This window comes from Peromyscus californicus, unplaced genomic scaffold, assembly GCF_007827085.1.
Source record: "Peromyscus californicus insignis strain IS unplaced genomic scaffold, ASM782708v3 Scaffold_3__1_contigs__length_106647218, whole genome shotgun sequence".
NCBI classification, from domain to species: Eukaryota; Metazoa; Chordata; class Mammalia; order Rodentia; family Cricetidae; genus Peromyscus; species Peromyscus californicus.
Window position 1 is genome coordinate 25,251,671 of NW_026294551.1, and position 14,416 is coordinate 25,266,086.

Here is a 14,416-nt window from a genome sequence, read left to right on the forward strand (position 1 = left end):
CGAATTATTTATTTGGACTTTCAAGGCGGGGTTTCTTTATGTAGCCCTGGCATTCCCGGAACTGGTTCTGTAGACCAGGCTAACCTCAAACACAAAGGCCTCTCTGTCTGCCGACCGAGTGTTGGGAGGCATCACACCCTGCTAACCCCGCTAATTCCAAAGAAACAGCTCTGGATTGGATGATGCAGGAGAGGCCCCATCTAGTCCCCATAACTACCAGTGAGGTGACTCTTCACACCCATGAGTGACAAAGCCAGCCCAGAGATACTGAGTCACAGAACTAGCAATCTGTAAACTCACAATTTGAATTCAGCTCCACCTGGCCCCAAAGCCAATGCTTAGAGGTGGAGCAGTGCCATGTTGGGTTTCAGCCTCTGGCCCTCTGGGAGGAATGACCCTTCATGTCATGTCTAGGACAGTCACTTTCAGACTTCCGGAACTAGCAGGAACTCCCACCTGAAACACCGAGATGTAATGAAATGTACCTGCTCCCCACACTGCTCAGGGAATGGGCAAGCTGTCCTGCTCAGGGTTTTTGAGTTACTAGAATCCAAAGGTCTGCCACAGCTCCTGCATGGTCTGACACAGAGGCTTCCCCATATTCTACTTGGCAAGGCCTGGAGTTACCAGACCTTTTCGACCAGCCATATTCCCCAGTTACCTCTGTCCCGTGAGGTGGCAGGGTCCTGAAGCTACAAACTCACAGCCGTTTTTGGAACCTCTTCTAAGACCCACGAGCAAGCCAGAATTGAGAAACTGCTCACTGTTCACTGGGAATACTACCTCATGAGCCGCCTCCTGCCACTGCCCCCCTCAGACACCAATGCAGCCAGACCTTGGTCCACCTAGAGGCTGTCCCTGTGTCTTTTAGAATGTCAGCAGGTCCTGTTGTCCATGTCCCTTCGTATTCCGGGAAAACGAGGTCAGGCAACCCCCCCCCCCCTTCCACTGGCAATTTAAAATGGAGAACAAATAGGGCCAAAGTCACCTGCTTGCCAGAGACTATGCCGGGCCCTCCCTGACCCTCAAATGGCTTCCGAATAGCCCTGGCTACTGGGCCTAGCCTCTGGCTAGGGCGCCGGCTGGGAAACAGGCACACCCCTACAAACTGTGGCTGACAGCAAGCAGCGGAACAAAAAAACAACTCTGTAGCTGTGGTGGCAAGGAGCAGTGTGGACTGCCCGGGGTGGCCAGGCCCTGAGCTCCCCTGATTCGGAGGCCTTAAGTATGAGGATGAAAGAGCTGGGGTGTTGGCCGAGGTGTCTGTCACACAAACATGAAGACTTGAATTTGGATTCCCGACACCCATATAAAAGGCAGGCGTAGTGGTTCGAGTCTGTGACCCTAGAGTGGGAAGAGGGTGCTGGGGACAAATCCCTCCAAGCTCACGGGCCAGCCATTTTATCCAATAGGTGAACTCCAGGTCCAGTGAGAGACCCTGTCTCAAAAGAGAAGCTAGAAAGCAATAGAGAAAGACACCCACTTCCAGCCTCTGTATATGTGTGAATGAGCACACACCCACAATACTAACACAGTTTTAAAAAGTGAAGCAAATTTCCTAATGGAGGTGGATCTCCGTGAGTTCGAGGCCAGCCTGGTATACACAGTGAGTTCCAGACTGCCAGGATTACAAAGTGAGACCCTGTCTTCAAAATCAACAAAACAGTCACAAAAAGAGGGGTGGAACTGGGAGTCGGGTACGGGCCTGTAATCCCAGCACTTGGAAAGTGGGAGCAGAGGGTTAGGAAGTGAAGTCAGATTGAGCTACGTTGTGAATTGGAGACCAGCCTGGGATACATGAGACACTGTCTCAAAACAAAACAAACAAGACCTGAGGAAAGGCTTAACAGGTAGAGGTGGAACCCCCCACATGGTGGAAAGAGAGCTCGGACTCCTGCAAGTTGTCCTCTGACTGCCACATAATACTGTGCCCGCCCCCAATAAAATATGTAAATCAATAAATTAATAAAACTTACAAAACGTGAGTGGTATACCTATAATCCTGGCATTGGGGGAGGGGTGTGTGTGTGCTGAGTGAGGCAGGATGCTCTAGAGCCAGTCTGGATTGCAGAGAGAGACCTCCAGAAAAAATGCAAGTCAGACAAGGCTCACACCCGTAATCCCCGTACTTGATGCAGGAGGATTACCTTGAGTTAAAAGCCTGAGTTTTGTGTGGGACTCTGTCTCAATAAAGTCAACTAGCCAACCAGACAAGTAAGTGAGTCACTTTGTAGAGTTGATAACTCAAGAGTCCTAGAGGGGGGGGGGGGGGGAGTAGCCTTTGGGTTCTAGGAAATAAAATCCAAGTAGCTCAAAGAGGGACAATCAGGGAGATGGGCAGGGCCACGGGCCAGGGACAGGAAGCTGCCTGTCTTCTAGGAATTGTGGCAAGTGATGAGAAACTTTCTTACATTTTATTTATTTATTTATTTATTTTTGGTTTTCTGAGACAGGGTTTCTCTGCGTAGCTTTGACATCTTTCCTGGAACTCACTCTGTAGACCAGGCTGGCCTTGAACTCACAGAGATCTGCCTGCCTCTGCCTCCTGAGTGCTGGGATTGAAGGTGTGAGCCACCATCGCCCGGCTATATTTTATTTTTAATTAAGTGTGTATGTTGGGGGTGGGGAGAGGAGTTTGTGTACATGAGTGAAGGTTCCTGAAGAGACTGGAAGAGGGCATTGGATCCCCCTGGAACAGGAGTGGTTGTGAGCTGCCTGATGTGGGTGCTGGGAACCAAACACTGGCCCTCTGTGGGAGCAATGTATTCTTCAGTGTGCAAGAGCTGCCCACGTGACGCAGAGATGGCTCCTGCTGCAGCTTTCACAGTTGTGGGTGACAATTCAGCGTCTCAGGAGAGGAGAATGGAGTGTCAGTCGTCTTGGCAGTGACATTAAACAATGGTCCAGAACGAAGCCCAGGACTCCCTCCAGGGCGCTCTCCCTGGCCCCTGGCCACTCATCTGACCACTTTAGTTGGCCCACATAACCATGACCCTGTCCTCTCCTATGACAGAAAAGTGGGAGTGGTGTGTATGGGGGCGGGACATTTCTCTTCTGCAACACTAATGGAACTGGAATTTTGGGGTTGGGGATTTAGCTCAGTGGTAGAGCGCTTGCCTAGCTAGCACAAGGCCCTGGGTTCGGTCCTCAGCTCCAGAAAAGAAAAAAAAAAAAAAAAAAAGGATTGGAATTTTTCTTCCTCTTTATTTTTGTTTTTTCACGACAGGGTTTCTCTGTTTAATAGAGCCCCAGCTGTCCTGGATCTCGCTCTGTAGACCAGACTGGCCTCAAACTCACAGAGATCCGCCTGCCTCTGCCTCCCAAGTGTTGGAACTAAAGGCGTGCACCACCCCTGCCCAGCAGAGCTGGAGTTTTTCGGAGAAACATTCCCGAGGAAACAGCAAACCTTACGGGCAGGGGAGCAAGATCAGAGAGCAGCTTGCTTGTCTGTCTTTGTGGCTGTGGTCAGGTGCATTTCACATGCCATCAAATCCCCACTTACCGTCTACACCTCAGTGGGTTTTAGTGTGTTTGCAGACCGGCAGCCAGCGCTGCAGTCTCATTTTAGAATATTTTCAACACCTGCAAAAACTCTGACCCCCAACTGTCATTACCCATTTCAGCTTCTTCGTCTGCGGCACCCCATCCCTAGGGCATTACTCATCTCCTTCCCCTCCCTGTGTGGACCCCCCAGACTTTCCCCATGGATGGGATCACACCGCAGCCTGGCTTCTTTTCTGACACCGTGTGTTGCAGAGGCAGCTGTGGGTCAGCAGGCATCAGAACTTCATTCCATTTCCAGCCAAGGCCTTCTCCATGTACATGCTACATAATATTCATGTGTGTATCAGTCCCCCTTTAGGTCATTAGTACATGCATGTGCAGGTAGCAAGTGTATGTCTGGTGGCAGACGTGTGTGGAGGTCACCTTGGGGAGTAAGTTCCTTCCTTGTACTTTTATGTGAATTCTGGGGATCAAATTCAGGTTGGTCCTGTCCAGCACGACCCAAGCATGACCCAGCACGACCCAGCACGACCCAGCACGACCCAGCACGTGGCACAAGCTCTTCTGGCTGATCCACACCATCCCGAAGCAGCAGCTCTGGACTCCATTCCCACCTAAGAGGGTTCTGGTTTCTCCATGTCTTTTTCAGCTCTTCTTATGTTCTTGACATTGCTCTGTTTATCTGGTCTAGATATCAATATTGGTATCCATTTTTTTGAGGCAGGGTCTCGTGTATCCCATGCTAACCCCAAACTCTTTAATGCAGCAAAAGCTGATGCTGAACTTCTCAACTTCCTGCCTTTCGATCTCAATTGTTGAGATCACAGGCATACACCACCCAACCCGGCTTATGTGGTACTGGGAATTGAGTCCCATACCTGAGCCATATATCTTGATTATAAGTCTTTTGTATTTTTCTGTGTGGTCTTGTGCCATGTGTTTGTGTGGAGACCAGAGGACAACTTTCTTTCTTCTTCTTTTTCTTTTTGTTGTTGTTTTGGTGTTTTTCAGGACAAGGTCTGTGTGTAGCCATGGCTGTCTTGGAACTCACTCTGTAGACCAGGATAGCCTTGAACTCAGAGATCTGCCTACCTCTGCCTCCTGAGTGCTGGGGTTAAAGGCGTGAGTCACAAGGCCCAGCCTCAGAGGACAACTTTCAAGAGTGGTTTTCAGCTAAGTGGGCCTGGTGACGCACACACTCGGGAGGCAGAGGCAGGCGGATCTCTGTGAGCTCGAGGCCAGCCTGGTCTACAGAGCGAGTTTCAGGACAGCCAGGACTGCACAGAGAAACCCTGTCTTGAAAAACAAAACAAACAACAAAAGAGTAGTTCTTTTTCCACCCAGTGGGTCCCAGAGATCAAACTCGAGTTGTAAGGTTTAGTAGCAAGCACCCTTACCTGATGAACCATCTCATTGACCCCAAACCTCTCAATTTCTAACTTAATCCCATCGTGGTTGAGAACAAGACTGTGTGACTCCTCTCCTTGACATGCATGGGGACTTGCTGAAGGCCGACTCCATGGTCTGCCCCAGAATGTTCCATGTGTACCTTTGTTCTGTCCTTTGGAATGTTCCTCAGAACTCTTGAGTCCAGCTGGTTTACAGTGGTCGGGCTTTCTTCCTTGTGGTTAGTTCTGTCCACCACTGAGTATGGGAAGTCTCCAACTAACATAGCAAGTTGTATAGTTTCCCTTCAAGCCTGTTAGACTCCCGAAATCTGGGCTGTCCTTGGGAACACACCTGCTTGATGGCCTGATTGGCTGGCTTATAGACAGTTACAAAATGTCCTTGTCCCTGGTTAGAAACAAAATGTCCTCATCCCTAGTTAGAGTTTCTGTCTCATACTTGGAATAGTTACCCTAGCTCACATGGTTTCTTATTCTAAACAACTTAGTAAATAAAAGGTTTATTTTGCGTCACACTTTCAAGGGAGTTCTGATCCATCGTGGTGGAGAACACATCGGAGCTGGCTGAGGACAGCAGCAAGCTGCTGGACCGAGGGTGCTGTGACCGACCGCCAAAGGCTTGCCTCTGGTCACCTGCTTCTGCCAGCCAGGCCCCACAGGCTTCAAAATAGTGCTTTGAGTGAGCTGGGAACCATGAGCTCAAGATCTGAGCCTGTGGGAGACAGTTGAATCAAACCATAAGCCAGGAATGGTGGCACACATCTGTAATCCCCAACACTCAGGAGGCTGAGACAGGAGGCTTGTCATAAGTTTGAGACCAGCTTGGTTTACACTCTGAGTTTTAGGCCAGCCAGGGTTACATAGTGAGACCCTGACTAAAACAAAGCAAAACAAAACAACAAAACACAAAATGTTGCTCCAATATCGATCTAGCCCCTCCCCCTTCCCTCATGTGATTAGTCATACAAATCACACCTTTATGGACAACAGTTTTGCAGTTATTGCTTTGTGTGTGTGTTGTCTTTTTTGTCTTGTTTTTGTTTTTCAAGAGAGTTTCTATATAGACCAGACTGGTCTCAAACTTAGAGATCCGCCTGCCTCAGCCTCCCGAGTGCTGGGATTAAAGCGTGCACCACCACCACCCGGCTGAATTCTCAGTTTTTCTTATCTAGAAGTATCTTCGTTTGACTGTCTCATCTTTAGAGTCTCTAGAGTCTCTAGCTGTCTGCAGAAGGTCACCCTGTGAGGAGGGAGTCCCCATCCTCACCCCAACTCTGTCTCAACCTCACTGTGTCTGCTTCCTGGCTCCACGGCTTACTAACAGGGTGACCTTGGGAAGATACATCCTGTGCCATGCCTCAGCTTTCTCACATCCAGAAAGGACATCATGACGGCACTGAGCTTGAGGGTTGGAGGTGGGATTTAGGGCAAAGCTCTCAGGGTGGGTTCTGAGCACTCAGAACTGAGACACCAGTTCTGAGCTCACTCGAGTATCAGCAGCTGCAGAGCCATGACTGAGTGGAGCCTGCAGGCTTACATAGATGATACAGAAAATGGGCAAGTCCTACAGTGTCCTTTGGTAATGCTGCTGGGCCTGAGATGCCTATGGTGGCAACTGGCTAAGTCTCTTGCCTGTGGAGTAGTATCTGAGGCCACTCCGAAGGCTTGAGAAACAAGGACCCTCTGCAGGTATTGCAGAGTGGGCGCCTGGGGGGGCCTCTTGCTGATGTCGGGATGGAAGTGTGGGGACAACACACCACTCACTCTGTGTGCCTGTCTCTACTCATACCAGTCTCCTAGGACACAAGCCACCAGAGAAGAGATTCCCTCTACCCTGCCACTCAGCCCCGGTACCCTCCTCACAAGGACACGGATCTCACCATGTCCATCCCAATGCTGCCATGTCCCTCTCCCCATCAACAAGTGAGACGCTGGTTCGAGCCTGAGAAAGGCCATTTATTTCCAAGATATAGACTGTACTTTTAAGACAGGACTTTCAGAAGCAGGAATCTTAGTTATCGCCTAGAGAGGTGGTGTGTCATGGACACAGTGGGTGGAGCCATGCAGACGTAGGGGGCTTTATCCAACACTGTTACAACACTTTTTAAAATGAGCAAAACATCTTTAAAAATCCTTATAAATTCTTTATAATATGTTACACATTAGAGACAATATTTACAGTAGAGGGAGAGGGGGAAGAGACTTTACAGCAAATCGTTGCAGAAAACCAAGGAGACTGACGGGGGGTGGGGGCCGCAGGGCTGGCAGCCCCATTGGGCTTCCCTGGAATGAGTGAGGGCTGAGTGAGGGCAGGGGGGTGGGTGTTAGGACAGTGCTCCAAGGTTTATTTACAATGTGGGAGAAGGGGGGCTGGGTCCCACCCACCCCGCAAGAACAGCCCAGCTGGGACCCTCTAAATCAATGTGTTCTTCCTGACAGTTCCCTTGAAGGGAGAAGGTGAGTCTCACACTAAGCTGTGGAACGAGGGTGAAATGGAGGAAGGCGCCAGCTGCAGGGGGATCCTGGACACTCCAAAGACTGGGGGAGCAGGCAGGTCCACAGGTCAAAGAGCTTAGAGGGGTGACTTCAGAGGTTGGCAAAGGGTGTGAGGAGTGACTTGGTAGTGGCGGGGTTCAGTCCTGCCTCTGGAAGGGCCCTCAACCCAGTCTCAGGCTCTGACAAGCTTGGGGATAAGGTGCCCACCAAAGGTCCTGACTTCGGGACAGGTGGGGAAATGAACGGGTTGGGGCAGAAGTTGCTACTGGAAACACCTTTGCACAGTGACTACACACACTCACACACACACACAAGCCCCCTCTCCCATGGACACCCAACCCTACACATCCGCTCCCCAGACATTCATCCTCCCCTCCTTGGCTAGGAGCTAATGGGGGTGAGAGGAGGGCAGAGGACAGACACAAAAATCCGGCTCTATCTTTCCTTCAGTATGAAACTTGGGCGGTCCACCCACACTCCATTGTCAACAAGGGTCCCTAAGTGGACTCACAGAAAAGGGCCACTCAGTCCTTTATCCAAGGGACATGAATCCCAGCAGCCCCTTCCCTCTTCTGAAGACTCCCTCTTCGACTCTCCTCTGCCCATCCCACCAAACTCCAGCCCGCGGCACCAGCACCGCTCTTCCTCCCCACCTGAGCACCCGACCACCGGACAGGGTGTCACAGACACTGGTGGAGGCGGGCGGCGGCCGAGCGGCGCGGGGGCAGGCCCTGTAGGTTCCCTAGGTCCCCCGATGGCAGCGAGGCGGCGGATGAAGCCCGTGCCTTGGTGGACTCCAGGCTGCTGAGGCCAGAGTCCTTGTTGTCACTGTGCGGTCGAGCGCCCGCGGGCTCCGGGGCGCCCCCTCCGCCCAGCTCCTTCCACTCGTTGAAGTTGAGGTCGGTCAGCGGGCTCTGCACCACCACCGTGTGGCGGCGCCAGCTGCTCCGGCGCCGCCGGGTCTCTGGCGACAGCGGGCGCCGGAGCCGCACCGCCAGCATGTCGTCGGCGGTGCCGCGGAGACGCAGCCGCAGGGCTTCCACGCGCGACGGTCGTGATCCGAGCGCCGGGGCGGCCGCCGGGGGGCGAAGCGACTCCTGGCTGCTGGACGACGCCGAGCCCGGGGGCTCGGGACCGCGGGGACCCGCCCGGGCCGTGCCCGCGCCCGGACTCTCTCCATCCGCGCGGCTGCGAGACAGGCGACGGCGCGCCAGCGTGTCGCACGGCATAAGATGGTGTGAGCTGAAGGACGGCCGGCGCGCCAGGCGCCCCCCGGGGCCCGCGCCGCCCTCCGTGTCCGTCTCCACGTGGCTCAGCTCGCTGCGCTCGTCGTCCGCCTCGTCGCCCGCGCCCGCGCGCCGCCCGCCTGTGCCCGAGCACACGCTGCGGTCCATGGTGGACAGGGTGGAGTAGCCCGAGACGATGGAGCGCGTGTCCGCCGCAGGCCGCTCGTCGGGTGCCGTCGGGGGGCTGAGGCGACCGGGGGCCTCCACGGCTGCGGGGCCGGGCAGCTGCTCCTCGGGTGGCTCCTGCGTCCCCGCCGCCGCAGCCTTGTGTGCCTCCTGCTCGGAGTCATCATCGGTGCTGCTGCCCAGGCCCCGCGCCTCCCGCCGCTTTTTCCGTTTGCGGTTGACCGCAGAGATGAAGGAGATCGCCAGCATCTCCCGGGCGTAAGGCTCTTTCTTGGGGACCCACGAACCCTGTGGGAGGAGACAATGAGGGCAAGGAAGGACTCATCATCCGCATCACCTTGCACAGTCCTACTCCCCACATGGCATCCGATTACCATGTCCAAAACAAGCCAGTCCCCACACCAGCAGGCGAGAAGTTTCCCGCCCACTCGGTGCCTGCTGGAGTGTCACCATCAGCCAAGGATCACCACCGCCTGTTCTCCATAACTCAGTATCCTCTCTGATCTGGGAGCTGGGGAGGGTCTTCTCCAGCCACTTCCAGATAAACTCTTCAGACATACTGGTGACAGTCCTTGTCAATGTGTCTGGTTATGGGATCCCCCATTATAAATGCTAATGCTTCGAGCACACTGCTCCTCAGCTGGTCTTTCCTTGGCTATAAGCATCTACCCTTCTCACTCCCCACTCACCCCACTTGAGAAGCCTTCCTTTCCAGGGCACCACCCTGGTCACTTCTGCCTTTTCACCCGCCAGTCTCCAACCCCAGATCAATTCAATGGCTTCTATGTAGCTCTGGCTGACCTCACTCCCCATAGGATCAGGCTGGCTTTGAACTCAAGAGATCTGCCTGCCTCTGCCTCTCCAGTGCTGGGATTAAAGGCGTGCGCCACCACGACCAGCTTCCAACTCTTGAGTTCCTTCTTTCTTTTGTCTTTTCCTTTTTTTCAGATTTATTTATTTTTAGTTATGTGTGTGTGTGTGTGTGTGTGTGTGTGTGTGTGTGTGTGTGTGTGTGTATGTGCAGCTGAGTGCAGGTGCCTTAGGAGACCAGAGGCATGGGAGCCTCCTGGAGCTGGACCTGTAGGTGTTTGTTAGCCCTACAATATGGGTCTTTCCAGATTCTTTTTCTTAATTTTTTAAAAGGTTTCTTTTATTTCATGTGTTTGAGTGTTTTGACTGTGTGAATGCCTTTTGCTGTGGAGGACAGAAGAAAGCCTCGGATCCCCTGGATCTGGAGTTACAGTCAGTTGTGAGCTGAAGCAGGGATCAAAACTGGGTCCCCGGGGGGCATTCAGCAAGGAAAGAGGACATCTCAGATCCCCACCCCTTGATGACCGAGAACATGCCCAAGCTTGCCTTTCCTATCTATAACGTGAGGATGGAACAGAACTCAGAGGTCTCGTAAAGATGGCATGGAGTTGGTGTGAGTGGGTGACCGCAAACGTGAGCTCACACACTAGTGACCGAGGAACTCACTAGAGTCTGGGATGTCCAAGTCAGTCTATACAGATACTTTCTGAAAAGCACGCTGTGTATGTTCAAGGCTCTGTGGCTAAGCAGGGGCCTCCAGAGGAGCCACCGGGCTAACACCGGGATTAAGGAGGCCCAGAACCTGGGGAGGTGTCGTGTGGAGCGCAGACAGGCGTGGTCATGGGGGATAATGAGGAGGACTTCCCTATCTGGCACTGAGCTAGCTAGGCAGATCAGCCTTCTTCTGAGGCTTCCTCAACCCACTTCAGACTTGACTCAGTTGAGGCCCTCACAACCCACCACCAGGGCCCTAAGGCTAGCCATGTTTCCTCCTTCCTGTTGCTACCCCTGGGGGTGGCGGTCGGGGGCTGGGGTATGTATCTCAGCCCCACCTCTTCTCATACAAGCCTCCCTCTACCCACAGGGCTTTGCATTTTTGCTCTGAATTCCTCTCAGCTAGGCTTCTCATGTCTGTTCATGCATTCCCCCACACCCCCAAACCCCCGAGATCTGAATTCCACCCAGCTTCTGCTTCCACAGTGTCCCAATAACCTACCAGCTAGTGTTGTTCGCTTATTAGTACAATACTGGAATCTAGATAAGCCCTGCTTGGATAGGAATCTAACTGCTCAGCTGTTTTAATTCTTGAAGTGTGTGTATGTGTGTGTGTGTGTGTGTGTGTGTGTGTGTGTGTGTGTGTGCCTGTGTCTATAAGTGTGGCATGTGGGGCTGGAGAGATGGCTCAGAGGTTAACAGCACTGGCTGTTCTTCCAGAGGTCCTGAGTTCAATTCCCAGCAACCACATGGTGGCTCACAACCATCTGGCGCTCTCTTCTGGCCTGCAGGCATACATGCAGACAGAACACTGCATACATAATAAATAGATACATAAATAAATAGATAGATATATAAATAGATAAATAAATAAATCTTTAAAAAAAGTGTGGCCTGTGGAGACCGGAAGAGGGTGTCAGATCCTGGGACCCAGAGTTACTAGTGGTTGTGAGCTAATCAATGTGGGGACTGGGAACTGAACTCAGGTCCTCCGGAAGAGCAGTAAGTATTCAACCACTGAGCCGTGTCTTCAGCCCCTCAGCCCCTTCTTGTACCCTCAGCATTTGGTACAGCGAGGCCATGTATGGGCCGTTCAGCTGAGATCTGTGGCAGGACTCCTGACGAATATTCCTTAGATATTGGGGTGCCAGTGTTACACACTGAGCTGAGGAGTCCTGCCTCTTCAACCCCCTGGAAGAGATTTTGGAGAACTGGTAGTAGGTTTTTGTGTGTGTGTTTCTTTTTTAAATTTTATTTTTTGTTTAATGCGAATATGTAAGAGCATGCCTGTATGTTCAACATTGAGTGCAGTGCCCAAAGAGGGCATCAGATGTCCTGGGGCCAGAATTACAGGCATGTGTGAGTTACACCACAGCTGCCATGTGGGTTCTGGGAACCAAAGCCAGGTCCTATGTAAGAGCAGTCAGTACTTCTAATCTCTGAGACATCTCTCTCTCCAACCCCTGTGGTAGTATTTCTATGTAAGGAACATTTATTTAGATTTGTTTTTTATTTATTTATTTATTTTTGTGTGTGTGTACATGTGCTTACATGTATGTGCATGCATGTAAGAGCAGTCCATGCTCAACAGCTGAGCCATCCGTCTAGCCCCTATGTACACTTTAAATAAGTATTTAAATACTAGACAAATATAGTTGTGGGTCACTTCCTAGTGGGGATGAACTCTAAGAAACATGTCATGAAGTGATTTCATCATAGTATGTACTTACATAAACCTGACAGTATTAACCTACTACACACATAAGGCTGTGTGGGCCACTTTTGTATATGTGGCCCACTATTGACTACAATGTCACTGTGAAATAGGAGACTTCTGGTTTTTTGAGATAAGGTTTCAAGGTTCACTGTGTTCACTGTGTAACAGCCTTGGCTGTCCTGGAACTCGCTTTGTAGACAAGGCTCGCCTTAAACTCATAGAGATCCATCTGCCTCTGCCTCCTGGGTGCTGGAATTAAAGGTCTGCATCACCATTGACTTTTTTTTTTTTTTTTTTTTTTTTTTTGGTTTTTCGAGGCAGGGTTTCTCTGTGTAGCTTTGCGCCTTTCCTGGAACTCGCTTTGGAGACCAGGCTGGCCTCGAACTCACAGAGATCCGCCTGGCTCTGCCTCCCGAGTGCTGGGATTAAAGGCGTGCGCCACCACCGCCCGGCATCACCATTGACTTTTAAATTACATTACTGTGGTGGTTTGAATAAGAATGGCCCCATCGTTCATGTATATCCGAATGCTGAGTCAGCAGGAAGTGGAACTATTTGAAAGGATTAAGAGGTGTGGCCTTGTTAGAGCAAGTGTGTCACTGGGGGTGGGTTTCCAAAGCCCATGCCAAGCCCTGAGTTTCTCTTTCTGCCTGTGGATAAGGATGTAATTCTCAGCTATTGCTCCAGTGTCTGCCTGCATGCCACCATGCTTCCTGCCATGATAATAATGGACTAAACCTCTGAAACTGTAGGCGAGCCCCCAGTGAAATGCTTTCTCTTATAATAGTTGCCTTGGTCATGGTGTCTTTTCACAGCAATAGAACAGTGACTAAAACAACTATTTTATAACTAAGATTCTATAGAATTGGATAAATAGATTACTTATTTAAAATTAAAAAAAATAAGCCAGGTGTGATCGCATACACTTGTAATCCCAGTACTCAGGAAAAAAGCAGGAATTTGGACTACATAGAGAGACTTTGTCTCAAAAATAAATGAATGAATAAATGATTTGGCAGGTAAAGGAATTTGCCACCAAGTCTGAGGATCTGAGTTCAATCCTACAGGACCCACATAGTGAAAAAGTTGCCCTCTGACCTCCATACACACACCATGGCACATACACTGCAATGCTTAAGTGTGCAGAAACACACACAATAAATAAATGTAACTTTAAAAATAACAACAACAAAAAAAACTAAAACATTTTCCACTTAAAATATTGGGTAAAATTTACCAGTGGAGCCATCTGGACCTGGCATTTTCTCTGTTGGAAGGTTTTTTTTACACACAATTAAATGCAGGACTATTTAGGTTATTTCTTATGCAACTTCTGGTAGTTTGAATTCTTCTAAGTATAGGTCTATTTCTTTTAAGTTACTGAGTTTATGGGCACAGAGTTGCTTATAGTATTCTCTGAGTATCTGTGTGGTCTGTACCGATGTCCTGTGTGAGTGACTGTGTGGTCTGTACCGATCTCCTGTGTGAGTGTCTGTGTGGTCTGTACTGATGTCCTGTGTCAGTGTCTGTGTGGTCTGTACCGATCTCCTGTATGAGTGACTGTGTGGTCTGTACTGATGTCCTGTGTCAGTGCCTGTGTGGTCTGTCAATGTACTTATGTCATCCTTAGTGTTGTAATTTGTGCCATCTCTTTATTCTGTCAGTCTGGTTAGAAGTTTATCAATATTACTGATTTTTTTCCCACAGAAACAGCTTGTAGTTTCATTGATTTTTCTTAATTGTTTTCAATTTCATTGATTTTTCACTCATCTTATTGTTTTCTTTCTTTTACTTTGTTAAGACTTCCCAGACAGTGCCCCCCCCCCACACACCTTTTTGGTTTGGTTTTGAGACAGGATCTTGCTATGTATCCCTGGCTAACCTGGAACTCAGTATGTAGCCCAGGCTGCCCCTATCTCCTAAGTGTTGGAATTACAGGCATGAGACACCATACTCAGCTTCCCCTAGGGACCTTAAAGCATATTTATCACAGCAGACATATTTGCTGTTATTTTCATTTTACAGAGCAGAAAGCTGCAATCCAGAAAGAATTACCCCAGCATCCTAAATCTAAGTGGCGAAGCCAGGACTCAAACTGAGGATTTCCTGCCTCCAGAGCCTATTCTGATGACACACTGCCTCTCAGCCACCCAACTCTACAGTCAACCCTTCTTTACATCAGATGCCTCTCCAAGCACCACCAAGGTTAATATCTCAGCTTCCCCTGGACACTCAGTATTTCCCACCTTCCTTCCCACGGGACCCTCAACTTTCCCTCTGAGTCCAGCTACCATTCTAATTCTCTTGACCAAAAACCAAAGTGGGCCACTTGTCCAGCAGAACACATTTAGGGAGTC

At 50.5% G+C, this 14,416-nt stretch overlaps 1 protein-coding gene across 5 annotated transcripts in view; it reads right to left on the minus strand.

The window, feature by feature from the left end:
* Window positions 1-6,845: 6,845 nt before the first annotated feature.
* Arhgap23 (Rho GTPase activating protein 23) overlaps window positions 6,846-14,416 on the minus strand; it is a 105,619-nt gene continuing 98,048 nt past the window's right edge. For all 5 annotated transcript variants that reach the window (XM_052755632.1, XM_052755631.1, XM_052755628.1 and 2 more), the window contains exon 24: window positions 6,846-9,106. In XM_052755632.1, coding sequence (XP_052611592.1) covers window positions 8,087-9,106 — 1,020 coding nt within the window. In that variant the 3' untranslated portion in view covers window positions 6,846-8,086. The remainder of the gene's footprint in view (window positions 9,107-14,416) is intronic.